This window comes from Lepisosteus platostomus, chromosome 8 (genome assembly GCF_059453375.1).
Source record: "Lepisosteus platostomus isolate fLepPlt1 chromosome 8, fLepPlt1.hap1, whole genome shotgun sequence".
NCBI lineage: Eukaryota > Metazoa > Chordata > Actinopteri > Semionotiformes > Lepisosteidae > Lepisosteus > Lepisosteus platostomus.
In genome coordinates this window covers 25,422,281-25,443,007 of record NC_142618.1, presented here as the reverse complement: position 1 = coordinate 25,443,007, position 20,727 = coordinate 25,422,281, and the positions used below count along the sequence as shown (strand labels likewise).

At 36.8% G+C, this 20,727-nt stretch overlaps 1 protein-coding gene across 2 annotated transcripts in view; it reads left to right on the top strand.

Moving 5' to 3' along the window:
• The window catches only part of oxsr1b (oxidative stress responsive kinase 1b), a 141,330-nt gene that overhangs the window by 112,267 nt on the left and 8,336 nt on the right, over positions 1–20,727 (top strand). The window contains exons 8-14 of one of the 2 annotated variants that reach the window (XM_088642973.1): positions 5,552–5,685; positions 8,326–8,374; positions 9,454–9,519; positions 10,376–10,498; positions 12,133–12,150; positions 15,179–15,214; positions 16,483–16,653. In XM_088642973.1, coding sequence (XP_088499099.1) covers positions 5,552–5,685; positions 8,326–8,374; positions 9,454–9,519; positions 10,376–10,498; positions 12,133–12,150; positions 15,179–15,214; positions 16,483–16,653 — 597 coding nt within the window. The remainder of the gene's footprint in view (positions 1–5,551; positions 5,686–8,325; positions 8,375–9,453; positions 9,520–10,375; positions 10,499–12,132; positions 12,151–15,178; positions 15,215–16,482; positions 16,654–20,727) is intronic. The other variant, XM_088642974.1, reaches the window with a different exon arrangement.

Genomic DNA, 20,727 nt, shown 5'->3' with positions numbered 1-20,727 from the left:
TCTAGAGCACAGCAAAGACTGTATTAAAAGAATCGCGTATCTCAAGAAATTAATAAGATATAATTATATTCGTGTAATTCGTATAATTATATAATGCCAGCGAACTCTTGTTTTTATGTCCACTATAACTACGCTGGGCAAACGCCCAGTTCATCTGGCATTTTCTTTTACGCTGCGGGCATTCTCCTGGTCTGTGTCTTCTAGGATATAATGCCAGCGAACTCTTGTTTTTATGTCCACTATAACAGACAATCTCCTTTGCTTTTAACCGAGCGTTTAATAATTTCCTAAAATGAAAATGATTTACTTTATTTCCCTCACGGGATCAATAAAAGTATCTATCATCTGTCTAAACTATGGGACAGAATTCTGGGGTCTCCCCATACCAGAGATTATGGTAGGGCTTCAGAATGGTGATTGACTGACACCATCTGACACCCCTCTGATTGGAGAAAAAAGACGTGCTGGTTTGCTATACATACAGTACTGTACCAGGAAGAGGAATTATTTCTGTTCGAAACGTGTATTTTAAAAGTTTAAGAAGTAAAAACCTTACAGTGTACACAGATTTCGTTATCTTTGTCTTATGCATAATAATGTTCACCGCTCTGTCTAGCAAATTAATAATAAACTTTATTTTATATAGCACTTTAAACGAATAAGTAATTAGATTGCTCATAAACCTAATCACTTGCTTTTTCTTTTTATTTAGGCTCAGATTTCAACTATAGATCGTATTATTAATAACCATAATAACAACCAACCAACAAAAACAACCATATAAACATAATACCAACCAAAAACATAGATAACGACCACAATACAAAATCAAATATATCAAACCATTATACTCTCGCAAATTCCTCCAATTATCATAATCCCGCCCCTTATGCAAAACCAAACCCTCCTCCCATCCCAGTTTATCCTCTTTATCATCCTCAAAATCTACCTCGATTTTCAACTTAAAGCATTACTGCTTACTGGGTTTTTGAGGGGGGGGGAGGTGTCTTTTGCTGGAAATCTCGCCTGCTTCCACTTTACTCAACCCCCTCTCTGCCGGAGTGCTGGCTGTGACGAATTAAACCGGTTTTCAAAGTAGGAAGTACAGTGTTAAGTGGTAGCTGGGCTCCTCCCTCAATAGAATCGCTTTAACATGCTAATGCGTTGGTTTAACAGTCTGGGAGTGGCAAGCTTCCAATGTCAACTCGACTCGATTGGAAGACAATGAACGTATTTTAGCCCCAAATGAATTAATAGCAAACATGGTTTACATAAAATACATTTTTCCAAGAAAGTTTATAATAATACGATCTATAGTTGAAATCTGAGCCTAAATATAAAGGAAAAGCATTTTCAGAGAGCAATCCCGCTGTGTTTATGTAGAAAAAGCGATTAGGTTTATGAGCAATCTAATTACCTATTCGCTTAAAACGCTATATAAAATAAAGTTTATTTAGAGATGAATGATCAGTGTCGCAGTTTAAATAATTTTCGTAGGAGGGCTTGGACAGATTCCAAGTGCATTTTTGCAATTTACGTTGCAATTTAGAGCTTTCTGGCAAGAGGAGACACCCAAATTATAATGTAACATAACAACATAAAAACAATAACAACAAAAGTGGCTGGGCAAACGATTTTTTTTATCGAAATACAAAGTGAGATACTGTATAATGATGTGCATGAACAAAGGTATACTGCAGTTTTCCTTAGATACGCGATTAATGCTTCGTAGGAGGAGGCGCTCTTTTCCTCTAGTCTAACAGTCTGTCCACAAACAAAACATTCCTGTTAGACAAGAGGAATTGAAAAAAAAACAATTTTGTCAATGAAAACCGGTGTGTGTGTCTCTCTCTGCTGAATGAATAAAATAATTTTATTGAAAACGCGTTTGCGATTGTCTGGTATTTAATTTGGTCCCTTTTAACTGTTTTTCGATCTACTGTATTGCTTTGAGATGCCACTTTTAAAGGCGATATGTAAAATAAAGTTTTTTATTATTGTTATAGAGAAACATGATCAGATTTTCCCTGGTTCAGAAAAAAGATCTAAAGTGCTACACATAACTTTCTTAATTCGATGTATTTAAAGCAGTGAACTACTGTAGGTGTCACATAACATTCAGAAATACAATCACGTATTTGACAAATAAAAACGATTACAATCTAATCCTTCCACATTTGATCCCAAAATCCCAAGAAATATAAATCTTGACGGGTAGAAAGCTATGCTGAAAGTTTATTAAGATACTTAGAAGACAAAGATACTGTATCAATTTATGTTGCATTAGCCTGATTATGATTAAAAAACACATATAATTAAACACGCGTTTGTGATTTAAATCAGAACACGATTTAAATCAATATAAATGTTTATATTGTAACGCATACTGTCCAGCCTCCATTTCTCTAGAAAAATTTACTCTGTTGCACACACACACAATAGAAGCAGGAAGTAGAAGCAGGAACCGCTGTCAGAAGGGAAGAAGGTGACTATTCATTGTTATCAAAAATGACTTAAAATCGATCATGTTGTGATATTTTGAAATATAAAAGTCAATTGATTGTCCATAATATCGCTATTCTATTTTTTCGAAGAAATGTTTGTTAAAAGAAAAGTCCAGCACCAGCTGGATTCGAACACACAACCTGCCAGTTATTAGTCAGGCACGTAGACCAGTAGGCTACAAGACAACTTTCATGAACAGGGAGGCGAAACAGCCCTACACAGCCCTGTCGCAGTACACGAATATAATCATTCCGTTATTAAATTCTTTAGATACGCGATTCCATATTATATTCCCTATTAATCAAATTCTAAAAGTATGCTTGTTGACTCCGGTATCACGTTAGTTAAAGACTTCGAAGCTTAAAATGTTTAGGGAGAAATGGAATACTGGTGTGTATTTTTTTCTTTAAAGTACCAAGACCAGCTATATACTGTATGTTTATGTTCCAAAATTAATATCGTTTATGGCCTTCACACGCGTTACAGTATGCTCCTATTCTTTTTATGCTCAGCTACTAAGATTTCCCTTCAGTGGTAAAATTCAATATCTACAACGGGCACAGTAAAGACGTTTACAGTAAGTCTTTCTGCGACAGACCAACGGACCACGAGTGCCCCTGTCGGTCAACCAATCACGTACCGCGGTACCCAGGTCATCTTGCGTCATGATACGCGACACCGCAGCTAATTACCTGCGGTACGTGTCTGTACCGCGCACTTTGAATGGCTGCATCTGTACATAAGTGCAGACAGTCTTATGTATTCCATCATGAGATCCAAAGTGGCCTGCTTTTCCACCAGGACAAAAAAACATCTGTACAGCACATTACAGGTCCCAGGGGTGGGTGGTGATATACCTGATGCAGATGAGGTCCTCTTGTTCTTTTTAGCAGCCACCACGCAGATCTTGGGCAGGTCTTTTCATCTTGAACTTTAGCTATAACCATTGTAACAAAGGAGACCTTAACAAGTGCACAAGGACTCAGACTGCTTAGCTATGGGGTGCATCAGAATATATAAGCCGCTTCAGGGTGAAGTTCATCCGAGAAGAATAACATTTTCAACTTTTAAGACTCTCTTCTGTCATGAGAATATTTGACATCAAGTTTTCACAACATGGTTTACCACTATCATTAGGCAGATTTTTAACAAAGCAAATTTGTGAAGTCGAACGTCTTACAGTTAATTAAAATTTGAGTGTTATTCTGAGGCTTCCATTTTTTATTTTGACTTCTTCTCCTGTCACTTGTATGCACTGTTTTGCATTTTGTGCTGTGGTTTTGATCTATATACTTTTTTGGGGGAAATGACAGTTTTCACTGCTGTCCTAGCCTAAAGTGATGTCTGTTAGCCTTCCTCTAAACAAAATAAAGTTGGATGTTGATTCAGATATTTATAAATTATTCAGAACATGCACTCTGGGAAATGAAAAATTGCTAAGGCAATAGGGACTGCATAAACAAAGATCTGTATCTGAAGGCTGAATTTTAAGATAAACCCAGTGGCTGCCAAATAAAAACTTACACATGAAGATACTCATTTAAAACCAGTGTAATTCCCTGCTAATTAAATGTTACAGTAAAGTCTATTGCAAAACATTGAGTACAGTTACATGCAGTAAAATATGGTAATAGTGAAATTAATTTTTGCAGACTCATCTTATTAATCTTTTTGCAATCGATGGCTACATGTACTTTATGGGCATAAACACAACATAGTTAAGGCCCCATATATACAGTATGTTATCATTTAGGTCTGTACTTTCTTACTTATGTTTGTGGCATTATACAATTAATATATATTGATGTGACAGGGTGCTTGTTTTATTTATTTCTTTTACAATGTGAAATACTCCAATATTTCCCTCTACCCTTCTGGTATGTTTGAGAGTGTGTATGTGATACAAATGAAGTGTGAATGATACTTACCCTTTTTGTTGTTCCCCTAAAATCACTGCAGTGTTCCCCGTTGGAGTATTGTGTTGTGTAGGACAACATGGCCAACCGTCACATTCTCTTTGTAGTTTGTAGTTCCCCACACTGCCACATCAGCAGTACTAAAAACACTGTTGATCTTAAAGGGAAAGGTTACTAGTAGGCCATCTATAAATAACTAATGTATGATTATTTGTTTGTTTTAAATGTATAAAAGATGTTGCGTGACTTTGTTAAACTTTGCAGTTTACTCTGAATTTGAATTAAGTACTTTATTTGTTTAAAAATTGTCCACCAGATATGAGCAAGTCCCTTTAAGAGAAAAGGGCCCTGGGATAGGAGGGGCTATAAAAGGGACTGGTAGAGCTCAGTATGGAGGAGGGTGCCTTGGAGGAAAGGTGTGGAGAGTACTCCTGTGAGGGTTTTTTTTGTTAACCCTATTTTGTTTGGCAATAAATCCAGTTTTATTTGCATTTGAAGACTGCTTTGTGGGAGTTTCTTTTCTTTTGAGCCAAGCCTGGTCACTTGGCCGGTGACAATTGAATTTTCAAAGGTTTTCTTATTGTGTTTGATTACTTTTCTAATACATTACTGCACTGTTACAAGTTGATACATTTCCTTCAGAGGTTTATTTAAGTCTTTCAAATTTCTTTCAGTTCTTTGCCCTTATTTTAAAGGATATGATATATAGTGTTGCCATCAGTTAAACCCACCTAAAATACCTCATTTGTAATAACATTATTTAATCAGTTACAAATACAAAATGTTCTAATGATCACACTTCTCAAATATGAGGTACAGTATAGCACTTCCGGCCATTCTTGAAAAACAGAAATAAGACCTGTTTTACTAACTGAGTAAGGGAAACAAACTGCTGGTGTACCGTTGAACAAGTTACTTCATTAAGATTGCTCCAGTGAATGTCCTTCTCTATAAATGACCTCCAAATCATCGTTTGATTTGTGGTGTTTGAGAATTTGTTCTTATTGACTTATTGTACATAACAATAAAATGTTAACAAAGATATCAAGATAGACCTGGGTTTTCTGCCATAAACAGACATACTGTACTCTGCATGCTCCATGGTGCTGATTACTATTTATTCTCTCCAGGTGTTAATGCTAACCCTGCAGAACGACCCTCCTTGCTTGGAAACGGGTGTCATGGATAAAGAGACGGTAAAAAAATATGGCAAGTCTTTCAGGAAGATGATCTCCCTTTGTCTTCAAAAGGACCCAGAGAAAAGGTAATTCATTGGTATTCCTTCTCTAGGAAGAGATATCTGATCAATAAGAGTTTTATCGTACAAGAATATTTAAGCTGGAACGATGAATGTTTTTTTTAACGGTTGTCATCTGCCAGACTCTGCCTTTAGTCATTGTATTTATTTTTTGGGGTTTCTGAAACACAGTATTTTTACAAAAAAGAAATGTTATTATTGTAGACAAAGGCAAGACTCCCGTTCATCACATCAATATGCGTTGTACAGATGACAATGTGGTAGGTTGTCATTTATATATATATATGACATCGAACCTTCCATTAAACATTAATGTAGTGGTGCTAATTGTGCTTTGATATTATCATGGAAATTTTACCTCATTGTTATATCTCACAGATTGCCTAGCTAAACAATACATTTGAGCTCTGCTGAATGCAGCTTTTTTGTGGAAAGCTCTTTTCAAGTCTTTCCACTTAATTCCCAGGGCATACAGTAGGTCAAATATAGATGTTTCCGAGTAGCCCTTTTCATGACAAACCTATTCCAATTGAAAGACTCATGATCTAAGCCTACTACTCAAGGAACCCTCTGTCTTTTGGTGTAAGTTCGTAACTAAGTTCATAGGCTAATTGATTCCTTTAATTAATTGGACCTCTTGCTCAATTAGACATTTTAACCTGTTTAGCTTGCTTTAGCTTTGTAATCCAAAGAAACAGGAGCGCTCTTGCTAAGCAATTAACCATGCGGAACGTATCCCTCTAGCTTGTTTATAAAGGAGTTGCTGCCTTATTTCTGTAAAAACAGCTCTCAATAGCTGACCAATTTGTTGTTCAGGCCAATGGAAATGACACTATGTCAAACACTCTACTAGTTCAGTACAACATGTCTGAATTAGGGGAGACTGTTTTCTGAAAGCTTTTTAGAAAGCACCTTAATTACTTACTATATCCCACTTCTTAATCTCCATATAAAGGCTTGACTTAATGGGCTACAGATCGGTTGGTCTTTATTGATGAGTGCACAGTTAGAACCATGGATTAGGGATGAGAACCATGGCTCTAAATTTCACAGTTGATGTTGAAGCAGCTGTTATAATTGTTGTGATGTACTTTAATCTGTGTTGTAATGTGTTATGCTTTAAACAATAAAATTGACAAATCTGCAGTTATGTCACAGAGGAGGGTATTTTAAAAAAACGTTTTTGTAGAAAACATAAAACAGAAATTAAAGCTCTAGGACTGGAAAGTCTTCAAACAGTTGAACAGTTTGAGAATGCTTTGTAAACAAGCCATTGAGGTCATTATAGGACAAATTACAGTATAAGAAAAAATGTTTCTAAAATATTATAAAACTAATTCACTTGTATTAATTCTTCATAATGTAAACAGAGCATCTTTCAGAAGATTTGGACATCAGAGCATAAAATGAACAACATCAAAATAATCTGATAAAAACAGGATTCTGCCTTCTAACAGCCAGATAAAGCATAGAAAAGAAGCATGAGGTGAAAACCAATAAGAAAAACCACTGGGTTTACAAATAACCCTTATTTTAATAATCCAGAAAGTAAAGATTTCAGAAATATCCTTTATGTTGCAGTAAAATGCCTCGCTAGTGATTAATAAGTGGTAGAACACCAGAGTACTTTTCTTAACATACTGTAGGTTTGTTTCTGCTTTAAATGTACAGTCTAAAATACTTCCCTTGTTTTTTTTAAACTTGTAGTCATCATCCCAGGATTTGTTTTGAGCAGCTCATGAAACTATCTCCCATGTCAACTAGTAAAAAGGAAGGTGTTATTTTTATAGTAATAACTGCAACAGTAACCAGTGTAACTTCACCCACTGATGATGTTGTAAATCATTAGGATTCATCTCAAATCTCCATGATTCTAACAGTACCTGGCTTATTCCAGTGTCCTGTAAATTAAATTCAGCTATTAACAGTATGTCATCATACAGTACAATAACTGTATCTGAGTAGCAGAATGATGGTAGTGATGTTTCAGTAATTGGAGCAAATCCTTTTTTTAAGCTGCTTCTTTTGCATTTGAGAGATCCCAGTTGGGTGAAGTGATAACATCTCATACTTACAGTAACTACACAGCTGTTTTATTGGAGATCATGCTGTTCATACAGGCTAAGAATGTACAACTCATGTAACTGGCATAAAACTTTGTCAAAAATTTTCAACTTTGAAAATTGTCAAGAATGTGAAGTTAAAGATTAATGGAGGCCAGTGTTTCCTTTTTTATTTGTACTGTCAGCTTCTTAATAATATATACATTTTGAAGTGCCTTGTTAGATGCATTTTGCGTAAAAAAGGGTCTAAATATTGATTATTTTAACAAATTCAGACCTGTTTTAAATTGATTTTTGACCACTTTATGATAATTTTAGTTTGCTGATGATGTCCTTGATAAGCTCTCTAACAAAATCCCCCAAGAGCCAATATTGTTTCCCATTACATAATCCTTGTTTCTTTTCAGTTGACCATATTGGACATGTTTTGTCTCCTAATGTACTGTAAATAATAGCCATCATTTTAAGATGTGGATATTTCAGCAGTTTTACATTTAATGTAAAACTATGTACTGAAGCAGGAAACGGTGTATTAAACCCAAATAAAGCCCTACTTATTACTTATTACTTATTTCTGTTTCAGACCAACATCATTAGAGCTTCTAAAGCACAAATTCTTCCAGAAGGCAAAGGTAAATGTTCTTGCACTCTCGGGGTTCTGCTTCATGTCAATTTAGTTTTGAAACGGCGTCAGCAAACCGCATTCCTGCTGAAAGGGAAGGTTTAGCACTCTCTTCTGCCATACTGTTAAACAATGTCAATTTTTTATTTCTTTTGCAGCTATTAATCCCAATGTACTTTGTTTAGCTAATCAGAGGCATGCCAAAATTCCTTACATTGTTCAGCTGGAGCTGCTTTTGAATTGTCTTTTACTGTAACAAAAAGTGGGATTAACACCCCCAGCAGATGCTTCTCTCACTATCTGATGCAGTATGAGCCTGAACAACTGGACTGCAGGATAAGCGGTTTTAAGATTTAGGCCCTTAGCCATTAAACTTGCATCATGCATCACTGTCGATAAATCATTATGTGGACTTGCATTATTCTTAATTACTTCACCATTTGGATGTCGCAAATGCAAAATGTGCCTCCAATACAATCTGCATGTGGTTTCTGTACTGTGAAACATCAGTTACCCTGTAGTACACAGTACTCAAGAGATTTGGACGAGGACTACAAACTACAGTTCACAGTAAATATAAGGAAAAAAGTCCATAAGATGGTATCCAGCTACAGCACACAAGGATCGTGCTGACCTTGTCAAATATGTGCAACATCCTGCAATGGGGAAAAAATGTACATCTTAACACTTTAACGTAATCTATACAATGTAATATAATGATGACATATAAATCACTTGAGTGCTAGCAAAAGTAAGTGTTTGTATTTGTATTAAGACAGCAGCATCACCCCCTTCTATACCACATCACATCTGAGAGGTTAAGTAAGGCTGAGCCTTGTCAAGGCTACTGGGAAGGGAAGCCTCTAAAGAAATCCAGCTGCTACTGTAAGTGCTGTTGGTAGACTTCCCTCTGAACCTGGATTTCCAAATGTTAAAGGCGGTCTGAGGACATTGTCAAGAACCAGTAAGAGAGTCGTTAGTTTGAACACAGAATAAATAGATTTTAGTTGGGCTGCTCTTTTTGTTCAAATTGAAGTGTGAAATTTGGGCTGAAATTCTTACCCATCCCATTTTTGCTCTCACATGTAGAACAAAGAATATTTACAAGAAAAGCTACTACAACGGGCGCCTACAATCACAGAAAGATCCAAAAAGGTAAGGGATTCAACTAAAGTTGCTGACTACAGGAGAGATGAATATCATTTGATGTTTTCAGACACTTAAGTCTCAAAAAACAATTCATATCTGATATTTATATATTTGATCTGTAATTTATGCTGGAAGTAAAACCCACACAGGAAATTAGTTTTGTAGAAGTCTAAGGGTATCTTAAGTTAACTCCTTTTAAAGTTTGTAGTAGTGGTAGTGATAGAAGTAGTGTAGAACACAACACAGGTTAGTTGCAAGCACACTTGTTTCTTATGTATGCTCTACCTTAAGAAGCCCCATTTTTAACTCCAAAAGTCAGACAAACCTTAGTTTATGGCAGATTCATTTGAACAGGCGAAGCTAAAAACCACAAAATGCAAAGTTAACAGGGAGGCTACAGTACAGCAGTATGTCTTCATATCAGCAGACATGTCACATAGCTGCTTGAAATGTTAAGAAAGTTTTTACAGTGACTGCAGGATAGTCCACAGTGCCAGGATCCATTTTCTAATCGCTTTATCCAAATACAGGGTTATGGGGGAGCCAGAGGCTATCCTGGTAGGCAACAGGTGCAAGGCAGGTTACACCCTGAACAGGACACCAGTCCATCGCATGGCACACACAGACTCACATGCGCTCACACCAGGCCAAGTTTTCCCAGAAACCAATTAGCACAACAGTACGTTTTTGTACTGTGGAAGGAAATCGGACCACCCAGAGGAAACCCACCAGAAGCTGAACCCAGAGCAGTGTGAAAGAATGTTATTAAATTTTGTATCAACTTAATTAATTTAAAAAGAAAAAAAAAACAATTGAACGGTTAAAATGCTAGTCCCCAGCGTTTTTTTTTCTGTCACCCAAGGTCCGGCGTGTGCCGGGCTCCAGCGGGCGGCTCCATAAGACGGAGGACGGGGAGTGGGAGTGGAGCGACGACGAGCTGGACGAGGAAAGCGAAGAGGGCAAGGCCGCAGTGGCACAGTTAAGGGTGAGCAAGGGCACAGGCCACTGTGCTGTCATTCGGACGTGCTTCACAAATACAGAGCTCAGGCCTCATTCTGCAACTTCTTACAAGTGAAGAAAGCAAAGGAAGAAATGATGTGTTGATGCAAGGAAAGTCAGGTTTTGTTTACTGCAATTCTTGTTTCTGCATGTTTGACTGTCTTCATGGAAACAGTGAAAACTATTTTTCAACTTATGGGAAACGTTTTAGTGTTTCCTTTGAAACTCTATACAGAATACAAGTATGAAAACAATCCATTATTTATAAACTGGTCAAAATAGCATTGTGAAGTAAGACTTTATCATGGCACGTGTGCAATGTCATTTGTAGTCTACAGTATACACTGCCAGATTCAGTGTCATAATTCAACATATAGTTCTGAGTGTAGGATTTTGCGTACTACTGTATTCAGTAGTGTGTATTCAGTAGTGTGTATTCAGATTTTTTTTCTTATAAAAATTAGTAAAACCTTTCTTTTTCCTAGTGTTTTTGAAACTTATAGTTTTATAACATTTCTGAACACATTACTTATTTTGTGCAAAAGACAATATTAATGAGACTGGGCTGAAATTTGTCTTATTTATGTTCCTTCTTACAATGTACTTGTGGCTCTGGATGATGGTGGTTTTATTTGTGCGGAGCTATATAGTTTTGACAACTGTGATCTCAGGAAACAGTTTTTTTTATTTAGGTGCAGGGACTTTTGTCTTTAAACTTGATGTTTTAATGGAACAAAAATATTAGTTTACTAGTTACTAGTTACTAGTGAAACCATTTTAGAAACAGCTGAAAGATACAGTATGTCAGCACAGATTTGTTTGAAAGACCTTCGCTTTGAGGCTGATGTTGAATAGTGGTAATGATAATTACTTTATAAGACGTTAGTGTAGGAAATGGGAGTCTGAAAAGTGTTACATGCATAGATCAGCTCCTGTTAGTGTTAAGGTAAGGTTTTGCAATTCCAATTTCTGCTGTTCACCATTCAACCATTCAGACAGGTTTTGAATGTATCGATTGAGAAGTCCCGCATTGTATGAATTTCTCAGCTGCTTCCATAGACTGCTGTAGGGGTGTGTCTTCAAAGCTGCTGTCCGTCTGTTCCCATTTGCAGCAACTGCAGAAAGCTAGATTTGGCACATCTCTAGGTGTTTTGAGTTGAGTACAGCCAACAGCTGTAAAGATAAGGCTCCAGTCCACTGAACAGGACACTTTGGAACTGAGCGTAGTTGTTCACTTTTTAATTTAGATGTAATCTAAGCATGTTTGTAATGAACTATTTTGGAAATAGTTACTTCCATTTTATGATTTGTCATATACAAATAACAGTTACAGTACATTATTTATCATAAAACATGCATTTCATTGTACTCAGGTATATATGACAATAAACCTGAACAATCACTTTTCACTTGAATATTTGAATGAAACAAATGAATGAAAGTATGAAAGGCCAAGTTGAATATCCATTCAACTCTGAAGTGGTTTCCAGTTTTTGCCAAATTTCTTGAATGTATGTTCTAGAATACTGTAGTAGAATTTACAGTACACAGAAACTAGAGAAATGTTCTGTGTAATTTTTAAACTTTTTCTTCTTCTTCTTTTTCTTCTTCAATATGAAGGATCATCATCCAAAGGCAGTAAATGTCCCAAAGCGTCAAGTTCGGTTTTCCCTGCCACTTGAACAACCTTCGCACAGGGTTATTTTTTTTTGGAAAAATACAGATGGCATTCCTCAAACAAGGAATGGGTTCTAGGTAAAGGTAAATGAGCAGGTAGTAGTACAAGGGTAAAAAGACCAGATGTATCATTTGTCCATCATTAAAATTGTTTCTGGATTGTGTTAGCATTAAGAAATGTCCTAACATTTCTCATATGTGTCAGAAAGTGTTGATTAGTATATAATAGGGACGGAACCAACCAGGTTAAGAGTTCTGTGCTCTCTGATCTCTCCGTGTTAAATATTACCTTGAACTTCATCTAATCAGTGACCAGAAATCTGGTGATGGTGTCTATCAACTTCAGACTCCCACTGTTCATAACAGTTGTAGATGAAATACGAGGACAACAGCCTCCTTGTAACAAATTGTGTGGTGTATGTAATTTTTTGGTTAGCTTTTTTTACCTCCTGGCTTTTTGTACTTTTATATTTTAATATAGACCTTTTTCAGGTTTGATTCCATTTCTTTAAGCTTTTGGTTTTTCACTTGTTTTAAAACGTGTGACACTGGCTAAACACATTAGTTACAGTGATTTTTTTTCTCTATAATGTGACATCCAGCTATCAGTCAGAGGTACAAAAGGTACAATCATACAAACTTTAATTTTGAAAAAACAAATTTCTTTAAATTATGGGTCCAAGGTCTATTTCTTAATAATATTTACACAAAACACAGGAAAGTTGCAATACGAAATGGTGTTGGCCTGATAAAGGCCTGAAAATAATTTAGCAGTTTAGGGGAAATGCAGAAAGAAGAGAGGTACAGTATATTCAGTTAGATTCCCTGATGTTGCCTCACTGTCCATGTTTTCTGTCACCTTGGCAAGTTCAAGTTGCTTTCTACTGTTCAGATCACAACTCTTGCATTTGTTATTCTTTTGTAGATTGCGGGTGAATTTGTAAAACATTTCCTGTTTAAGATGTTGAATCCTGTAACCCAAGTGGTGTATGTTTCATGTTTCTTAGAAGGATCCTCTCTCCTTCTTGTACATTATAGCAAACATAAGAAGTAATCCTAAATCCAGCGAAGCATTTTTTCATTCAAGTACACCCTGCTGTGTTTAACACCCTATGTTGCTTTACATTTTCTGCACCCTTTGTAGTTGCTAACATTATGTTCCTTATTGGGATTGTATTTTTAGGGAGATTAGCTATTCTCTTTAAATTGGTTGTGTTTTTCTTTTTTCGTGTTGTGGTGGGCCCTAATTAGCAAACAAAAACATTTATGATGTACAGTGTACAGTTAGTATAGTAGAAAAGCTGGATACACATTCCATTGGAACTGAAGATTGTCCTTTCCTGGAAGCCATCTGTATTTAAAATTATTTTGTTTTACTACAACAGCACTATGAACTAACCAGCTGAACTGCAAAGCTTATCAAACAGTAATGTACTAAAATTACCTTGGCATCAGTAGTCTGCTTGTTGCAAATAAATCTTTTTAAGCATCATTTTTCAAAAAAATGATGGAAATATTTTGAATCTATTTTATCCTCTTCCTTATACAGTACATAAATCTTTAAAAATACAACAAAATCACTACAGTTTCAGAAAATGGTATGTACAATAATGTATTTCAGCATTTTCTTTATTTTAGTACCGAATTCAGCATTTAACATCTTTTATTAAAGTAACTATTGCTTGACCAGCTCTAGGCCTGTCACAAAAATATTTTTTGTGTTTTGCTCACTTTTTTTTTTGTTTTGTTTGATTTGAAGCCTTTTCGTGATTTTTTTGGCTATAGGTAATGTGCTTCAAAAATAATGGATAACGCACCAGAGGTTGATGAGTCAGGAGTTCCAGTGTAAATGTTAACTCCTTTCATTCCATATCATGCATCTTTCAGTTCTTGTGGTTGTAAGGAAGATTGTTGTTCTTTTGAAAAGCTAACCTTTTGGTACTTTCACCCTTTTAACCGTGCTTTAGAACCAAGAATCATTTATAGGCATTTCTTTCAAGGAAGAGCGAACATGGTTCGATTTTCCTCTGCACTTAAATTAACATCTCCTTTACTTTGAATAACAGAATCTCAACATCCCTTTAGGTGCTTTCAGCAAGCCAAGACATGGATTTCTACAGTCTGGGGCTGGCTGTAAGATCTGCACATAGTAGCAGGCTTTTTTATAGAAGGATGAAGACATTCTTTTGCATAATATACACTTCCAAGTACTGTATGTATTAATCTGTTTATCAGAAAGCCACTTATTCCTCGTAAGGGTAATGTCCTTCCAGAAACTATCTTGGAACGATAAGCTTTGGGATCATCACAGGGCACAAACTTGCACCCACACACACAGGGCCTACGCCTGTCCATCACAGGGCACAGACATGCACCCACACACACAGGACCCACGCCTGTCCATCACAGGGCACAGACATGCACCCACACACACAGGACCCACGCCTGTCCATCACAGGGCACAGACATGCACCCACACACACAGGACCCACGCCTGTCCATCACAGGGCACAGACATGCACCCACACACACAGGACCCACGCCTGTCCATCACAGGGCACAGACATGCACCCACACACACAGGACCCACGCCTGTCCATCACAGGGCACAGACATGCACCCACACACACAGGACCCACGCCTGTCCATCACAGGGCACAGACATGCACCCACACACACGGTCCACGCCTGTCCATCACAGGGCACAGACATGCACCCACACACACAGGACCCACGCCTGTCCATCACAGGGCACAGACATGCACCCACACACACGGTCCACGCCTGTCCATCACAGGAACACTGAAGTTACCACACGGCCTTGCCTAGCTCAATGATTTATGTTTAACTTTGCATATATACAGTATGTGTATTGTATGTTGAATATACACCACACATAGCCCAGCCTCAGTGCTTGTAGAAATTCATGCAAAATATCAGCTCAGCTTTTTCCTGTCATTTAGTAATTGTCTTTGTTTATTCTTTTCAGTCTCCTAGAGTGAAGGAAGCATCCCAAAATTCAGACGTAAGTTCTAAATCTGTTTGGGTGTAATATTTAAAAATATGTCTGGACTGATAGAATTATCATCACACAGTACGTTTGAGGGTGCTTCAATAAGTAAAGATGCTGTATTATTTTTTTATTTAGTGTTGCACAAAGTTAGACTCCTGTCGATTCATTTTAGATCTTGAAGTAATGGTAAAATCCTTATGAAATTAACAGATATCCCTCACAAAGGGCACTGGCTGAGCTCCGGACATTGTCAACTGTAGCAAACTGTAAAATAGAAGATCAACAGCAGGGGGATACATGAATGCTCACCAGAGACCTAACTGCAAACAGGGTGGAGATATGCACTGATTAGTCCTATACATTGCAGGTGGTGGGTGATGACTATTAATCTCTCTTAGTACCATTCAATAAACAGCAAAGCATGTGGAATGAAAGCATTCAGATTACAAAAAAAATCATATCAGAATCTTAAGTTGTAATGACCATATATCAATTCAGTTCTTGCTGGTAATAACCATCTTGCACAGCAAAGAAGATCTGTATTAACAGAAATAATCTCATTATCATGCAAGAAACATGATAGTTGCAGACGTTTGTGTCTCAACATGCGTCTCAACACTCTTATACTCAGAATCATCTAATATAGTGTAAGATCTTCATACTTATAATACTGTCTCTGTGTTCTAGTTCTAGCACAAAAGTCCTGTGTACTCGTAGTTGCTATGCTACAGTACCAACAACTACAGCTGAAATATTGGGCAAAGGCCACTCATTTTTTTCTATCTGTTGTCAATGATTGTTACAGTCATTTAATGTCTAGAAATTAGATTTTGCAGTAGGTGAAGGCAAACTCATTCAAAATTGCACTTTTACAAATCCATGTAGACCAAATGTGATGTAACATCTTATGTTTCCTGCACTTAAAATGCATCTATATACTGTATGTTTGTTTTCTAGAGAATATCAGTATTGGGAATGAACTACTATGACACAACTGTTTTGGTTTTTCAAATAAATGTACTGTAGTTAAAAGGCAATCAACAAATTAAGCCATTTGATATCAGTAACAGAACTAAACTTTTAATTGCACAGCATTACAAAAATACTGCTTTTAAAGTACTGTGTAAAATGTACAAAGACATCTCGTGGAATAAAAAAATAAGTTTTAAACTTTACACAACCCATTATGTTTGATGTGCTAAAACATTATAACTTGCTTATTGTTAGGTTGTTAATAGGATATTAACTTTTCTTGTTTTACCGTTTCCCTTTTTTATTAGGTTTTTCCACCAGCAGAACCTACAAGTACTCACCTCCAGCCTCCAGGCCCAGCTCAACTACCTCAACCAGCAGCCCAGGTTCCTGGACAGACTTCCCCACCTGTTGCTCCACCTGCTGCCCAGGCTTCTGCTCCTGCACAAGGCCATCCTGCTGCTGCTCAAGCTTCCCAGGTACAAACACGGCTCGTCTGACTTGTTCTTCCCCGAGACTCCATTAATTTCATTAATCTCAAATAGATGTATTTTAAAATATATAGTGGTGTAACACTGTACACTTACCATCTTTTCTTTATTACACCTGCAGAGATTTACAACAATAATTTAATAACTTGTGTTTCTTCACTGTTTGCTTCTCTACAGTATTGTCGGAAATAACAGGAAATATAGAGGAAAAGGCTGTAAAGCAACATTATACATTAATAGGTTACAGTGTAAAAGATGTTATTGCAAATGGAATTGTATTAGATACTATACTGTATGTTCTGTTGTACTGTATATAAGCTACAGTACCATGGTTGTTAGACAGCCAATCAGAAAGTACCACACCATGTCAAAACCTGTCTAAGTACAGACAGTGATATTATTTTGTGTTCTAAATGTGTTAAACACTATTGTTTTTATCAGTAATTGCAGCCTGTCCTCACATTTTAACCAGTTTTGCATGCAAACAGTGTTAACACCTTCTGGTGTGATCTCATCAGATCTCTGAAGCTTTGCAATACTGCATCTGATGGGTGCTGGGGTGGAAAAGCATAACAAAAAAGTTTCATGCTGTCAGCGGTGTTGGTGGACCATTAGATTTGTACTTTTACGTCTGGAGCAGAATTTCCAAAAAAGAGGATGGTGAACAGGTACACTGTTCTCTAGGAGAGGTCATGCTTGGGATAAGACTTTAAATTGAGGTCCTGCCTACTTTGTCGTTAAAAGGTTTGTAAGCGCTAACTTGGATGCCCTTGCAAAATTGTACTCTGGGCTTACACAATAGGCACTTTCCCAGATTTCTCTTTATTTCAATTAGTAAAACAATTTTTCAATTCTCTCATTGTCTGCTGTACAGTTTCTGCTGTGCCCCACCCAGTTGTGTGATGTACTCAAGTTCAGTCCCTCCTATGTGTAAAGACCAGTGGGATCCTTTCAGATGAAAAGTGCTATATAAATATAATTATGAAGATGACGTAGCAGACTTAATCAGTAAAACCCCTGAATAAGAAATACATGCTTGAGGCACAACCCGACTGTTTAGGGAGTCTATATGTGTTTAGGATATTGAAATAGGATTTGTGTATTTTCAATAGCTTATTTCTGTACTTCTTTAAACACTTTGAGGATCATTAGAAATGTTAAATGGCAGGTACCGTCTCAAAATATTTGCATCAAAGACACAGGCATGACATTTTGATTTTAAAAACGTAGGGTTATGGTTCAACTACAAATACTGCAATGTAAATGTGTGTTTGAAAGAGATTATTTTGGGAATCATAGCACTGTATGTACTTTTTGGAAAATTGGTTTGACAACCCTGCTATACATTTATCAATAAGTTATTTTCAGAAATGTCGAGCCAAATCTGCTTTCCCCTAAATGGCACAATTTCATCTTTATTTATAATTCATGTGATTAGACCTCTACTTGATTTCTTTTGTTCATTCAGCAGCAGGAATATCCATTGGGCTTTCTACAGTATATACTGTCAATTAAACATAAAAGCAGATACAACCGCTGCAAGGTCACAGATGAAAAGGGTTATTATTAGCTGTAATGCTTATTGAGAGGATGAATGTTACTTTTTTCAATGGATTCTAGCCAGTTAGCTCTCTCCCCAGAATTTAAATTGTCCTGTACAGTTTGTGTCTAGGTTATGTAGTGCATCGTCAATGTAATTAGTATGCAGGCAGTGCAGTCCTTTTGAGAGGATACTGTGATCTGAGAACATCTGTGATCCCTCTCTTTTTCCTGAATGGAGCCTGGAATTGCGTACAAGAGGGTGTTGCAGTTGAAAGCAAAAACATTCCAGGAAACCGGGTTAGCAGTCCTGTCTGTCACGCCTCGGGGAGTAAAATGGAATTAAAAAATTAAATTAAAAAGTGTTTTTTTTTCCAAAAATGTCTTTGATCGATGCTCATCTGAACAGAGCATTGTACCTGAGGTTAATGTAAATTAGTGTCTGTAGTCTTGCCAATGTTAGAACATTGGTACTTAGATCAGGCAGCACAGTGTTGTCTGCGTGCTGTGCAGGTCTAATGGGAGCTGAGGGCACAGGGCTATCTGTATGGAAATCAGTTCTGGTTTGATTTATAAAAGAATCGAGCAAAAAGGTGAATAACAAACATTAGAAATACAGCTACCTGAGTTAGTCTCAGAAGGCCTTCTTCTGGTAGTAATGCTTAGAGGGCCCATGGGTTAGTTTTATTTAATCCAAGTCTGCTCCTTTATGTCTCCTTGTGTGTACTGGAGTGCAGTGGGGGCTGCGCAATGAAAAATAAAAACCTTTGTTGCTGTTAAGAGTTATTTTTAAATTGCAGCCACATAGTACATTGAAATAAAAATAAAAGGGAAATGTCTTTCTTTTGCATAAATAAACTTTTATCCAAAACATAGATTGCAAGTCAGAGGAGGCTGTCTGGGCTTTAGGTTGCTAATAGCATAATAAAACTTGATGGCATATTGAATTTTCCTATCACAGAAATAAAATCAATGTTAAATTGTACCTCGGTCATGTCAATTAGATTTATCTGTTTTTTGAATGAACTAAACTCTATTAAGCTGGTGGATATAGTCAAGTCAGACATCTTTAGTATAATATGTAAATGTTCATTATAATGTAGTCTATTGCATCAGAGCTGTCTGAAGACTACAAAGAGTCAGAAGTGTGAACAGAAGTCCAATCTGACCATTATTAGGATCTAGAAAATGTAGTTAAAGTCAAAATAGATTTGTTTTTTAATCGAAGTGGTGAATGATGTTGGCCTGGGCAATTTTTAAGACTAAGACATCATTATTGTATTTCTTTTTTGAAGTCCTTAAGTCAGCATAAACCACCTAGAGCACAGAAGCCAATCAGTGAAGACTGATGCATTATACTAAAGGAGTTTAAACTACACTGAGCTGATAAATGTTACAATCAGTCTCCCATAAACTGTCAAAACAGTAAAGAAAAAAGCACTCCCTGATTTTATTATACAGAGCTTTAAAAGAAGTGTATTGCTTCTCAGAAAAATGACTTTTTGTTGCAGGTGCTACATACACTATAGTACATTCATTATGCTGAATAACATTTCTCCAGCAACGGGGTTAATGAACTGATGGTCTACTGTGTAAGTGTAGTTTGTTGGTTGACCACTTTTAAGAAGCAGTACAAGCTCTGCGGATGCGACACATGCTTTCCACTAGATTGCACATGCTGTCCTGTGGGATTCTCTCAGCCTGGACAAACATCCCTGTTCACGGGTCTCTGAGCCCTAGATGCCCCTGTTGTACATCCCCCATATATTCACCTGAGCTCAAAGTAGTGCATGTGGTGTCCATGGTACAGCTTACGTTCTCACCTTGCAGGAAAGCTTTTTGACACACGCAGCATGAAGACTTGTGTTGCATTGCTGGAATGTTGTCAGATCAGGATGAACACGCAGGAAGGGCAGCTGATGTGGTCATAGGATTTGAGCAATGTGGCTCTGTGCGATCAGGATACCTCCAGTCACTGTAAATGTAATTCTGTAGTGACTAGACACTCTTGCCTAGACCTCCTCACCGACTGGTGTGTTGTATATACAGAAAAGTGTAGCATTCTGCATGTCTATGCCACACTCACTGATACCTGTTATGGTGGGCTAAAGAAATCCTTTATTCATCACTAAAGAGACCTTAAATCGTAAGTTAATTCACCTGTCTCTAATCAACTTTCCCACTAATGAGGTGATTTAGTGCTTATGCAACAAAGTTTAGCCTTGATTAATTTCTTTCAATCGTATCCAAAATAATTATGCTTTATTTTTATAAAAGGTTTTATTCTAAAAGATTTTTAAACACACATTAAAATATATCCAAATATTTAAACATGAGAGACTTGAGATTTAGTCAATAATAATGATTTCAAATAGACTTTTAAAAAAGTAGTTTTTATTAATAACAGTAACATCTATAGAGAATACCTACAGAAATGTTACAAATGAGAGGGGGCAATTCCAAGCATCTTGACTGGCTAAATGTTAGTACCCTGTCGTTTTTAGTGGCAATGCTGAGAAAAGA